Source organism: Charadrius vociferus, unplaced genomic scaffold, assembly GCF_000708025.1.
Source record: "Charadrius vociferus isolate BGI_N301 unplaced genomic scaffold, ASM70802v2 scaffold259, whole genome shotgun sequence".
Classification (NCBI taxonomy): Eukaryota; Metazoa; Chordata; class Aves; order Charadriiformes; family Charadriidae; genus Charadrius; species Charadrius vociferus.
In genome coordinates, this window is record NW_009661368.1 from 3,764,640 (window position 1) to 3,767,255 (window position 2,616).

Here is a 2,616-nt window from a genome sequence, read left to right on the forward strand (position 1 = left end):
GGGGGATGTTGGGACCGAGGGACATCCTCCTTGGTGGGACCCAGTGTCCCTTAGAGATCCCAGAGCCCTCAGTAGAAGGGGGGACTTGGCAGCATCCCCCCTGCACAGCGCCCCCTTCCCTACCGAAACTGGCTCCCCAAACCCTGAAGGAAGATGATGCCCCCCAGCCCGGCACCTCGAGGCTTTGCCACGCCATGGCCCCACACGGTTGACAGAGCACTTGGAGGCAGTGTCCAAAGGATCGTCTTTATTAAAAACAGGCAGATGGAGGTTGGCAGAGTGGGCAGCAGGCAGGACAGAGGCAGAGCCCCGCGTCCCTGCCCCGGCCGAGTCCCTGGGCACCAGCTCCCAGCGGAGCCTGGCCCGACCCGACCCGGCTGGCTCAGGAGAAAGACAAAGTCGTTATAAATCCATGTGTGGTTTGCACCAGGCAAACGCCTCTGCACGGCAGAGCTGGTGCTGGCAGGGTGAGAGTCCTGCTCTACAGCAGGGGCTCCCCGGGCCGGGCAGCTCCCGAGGAGCGACCCCAGGACTCCCTGTCCCTTCCTGCTGGGGAGACGGCAAAGCCCCCACCTCGTCGGGGACTGCCCCATGGCCGCAAGGCTGTGCGGTCCCCGGTGCCCCGGGGGATCAGGCTGCAAGACAGGAGCCTGGGGGTTGGCAGCAGTGGGCAGGGAGCAGTGTGCCGGTCTGGTCCTCAGTGCTGGGGACACTGCAGGATGTCGTACTTGACGTAGCCTACCCGGTCCACCTGATAGCGTGGTGTCATTCTCCAGTAGAAGCTGCCCTGGCAGAAGTGGTACTTGTCTGGATGAAGAGTGAGGTGGAAGGAACGGAGGGTGAGCAGAGACAAGGACCCGTCCCAGCGGCTGCTCAAGCAATGCCGGCACATGCGAATGTGGCGCCAGCACACGGCCCTTGCTGGAGCCCAGCCAGCCCCACCACAGGGACCTGCCAGGACCGATGGCATGCCCTGCACCGGTGCCATCCCCCACAGTGCATCCCCTGCCCTGTGCCAGGCACAGAGAGGCAGCCTGGGGGTGACAGCATGGCCCCCGCCCACCAGGTCCACACTCACCTTGGTAGAGGAAGACATTGCGTGCATCGAGGGGGACACCGGTGAAGACATCATCGGTGGCACGGGGGTAGCCCTTGTCCACCCTCTGGACCTTCACGTCCAGCCTGCGTGGCGAGCAGAACTGTGCTGAGGGCTGCTGGGAGCCCTCCATCCAAGCCCCTCGCAGGGGGAGCCAGCAGGCACCACTACAGCCGTCTGGACCCACTCACCTCCAGTAACTCTCCCCACTGAAGAGCAGCACTTTGCCGCGGCCCCGCTGCAGGGCCCCCGAGATGCGGCCGGCTTCCTTCCCGATGCCCAGCTTCTCGATCCCTCGGGGGCCCAGCATGCTCTTGCCAGAAAACACCCAGAACTGCCGACCTGCAGCCAGGAGAGAGCACGGGTGTCAGCTGGCCCTGAGAGCACCAGAGCAGGAGCGGGCTCCTCGTGATGCCAGCAGCACCGGGGCCCAGGGCGGCAGGGGCAGAGCTCACCTGCAAAGAAGAAGACCCTCTTGGTGAGTACGTCCTGGAAAGCGGCGTCGATGACAGCCGGGAGGCCAGGCCAGGTGTCTGCGATGGAGAAGGCGCCCTGGATGCCTGACTTCCAGAAGGATGAGTGGGTCCAGTATTTCCTGGTGGGGAAGATCAACTGCCCTGGTAACCTCAGCATGGCACAGCCCTGTGTATCCCCCCATGCCCCCTCGTCGCCCCGGCACTCATCAGGGCAGGAGGCGTTGGGCGCTGCTGCTCACCCATCCTTGAAGAAATGCAGCTCCCCATTGATCTCTGTGATGGCATCAAAGTTCTTCTCCATGCAGGCGTCCCGGCTGGGGTCCACTGGAACAGGATCAGACGTGGGCTCTGGTGTCTCCTCCTCCTCCTCCTCGGTGGTGGAGGTGCTGCCGGCCTCGGTGGGAATGGGTTGGGGCTCCTCAGTGGGCACGGGCGCAGGGGCGGTGGGCTCGGGGCCGGAGCCACGACCTGAACAAATACAGGGGAGGGTATGAGGCTGGGGGCTGGCCCAGCACTGCTGGGGGCTGGCCCAGCACCGCGGGACCCCCAGCATGCCTGGCCACGGTGCAGCTGCTCACCATAGAGGTACTGGATGCCCTGGACATCATCTGGGTCCAGCTGGAAGTCCTGGACATAGCTGTACATGGGGTACATCAGGGCCTCACGCACACTGGAGTGGTCCAGCCCCAGCGAGTGCCCGAACTCATGGGCAGCCACCAGGAAGATGCTGTAACCTAGGGGAAAGCACTGGCCTCAGCGCCCGGCAGGATGGGACACACGGGCCAGGGACTGCAACCCCCGTGGGGACCACAGCAGCACTGTGTGGGGCCGGAGGGTGCAGGCAGGGGGGCTGGTACCTCTGTCTGGGCAGAAGCCCCACTTCTTGTCAGTGTCATAGTTGCTGGTGGTGGCACACCAGAGCTTGCCATCCTGCCGGCCCTGGCTGGTGCAGGTGCTGTAGGACTGGCCCAGGAAAGTGAAGGGGAAGACACACGGGTCCCCCTGGGAGTTGCCGCCGATCACCGCTGTGTCTGCAGTACAGCG

At 64.6% G+C, this 2,616-nt stretch overlaps 1 protein-coding gene across 1 annotated transcript in view; it reads right to left on the reverse strand.

The window, feature by feature from the left end:
* Positions 1–697: 697 nt before the first annotated feature.
* The window catches only part of MMP9 (matrix metallopeptidase 9 (gelatinase B, 92kDa gelatinase, 92kDa type IV collagenase)), a 4,103-nt gene continuing 2,184 nt past the window's right edge, over positions 698–2,616 (reverse strand). Inside the window, exons 7-13 of the mRNA XM_009893379.1 lie at positions 2,430–2,603; positions 2,151–2,306; positions 1,812–2,040; positions 1,552–1,691; positions 1,288–1,438; positions 1,079–1,182; positions 698–807 (exon numbers count right to left, since the gene is read on the reverse strand). Of these exons, the coding sequence (XP_009891681.1) occupies positions 698–807; positions 1,079–1,182; positions 1,288–1,438; positions 1,552–1,691; positions 1,812–2,040; positions 2,151–2,306; positions 2,430–2,603 (1,064 nt within the window). The remainder of the gene's footprint in view (positions 808–1,078; positions 1,183–1,287; positions 1,439–1,551; positions 1,692–1,811; positions 2,041–2,150; positions 2,307–2,429; positions 2,604–2,616) is intronic.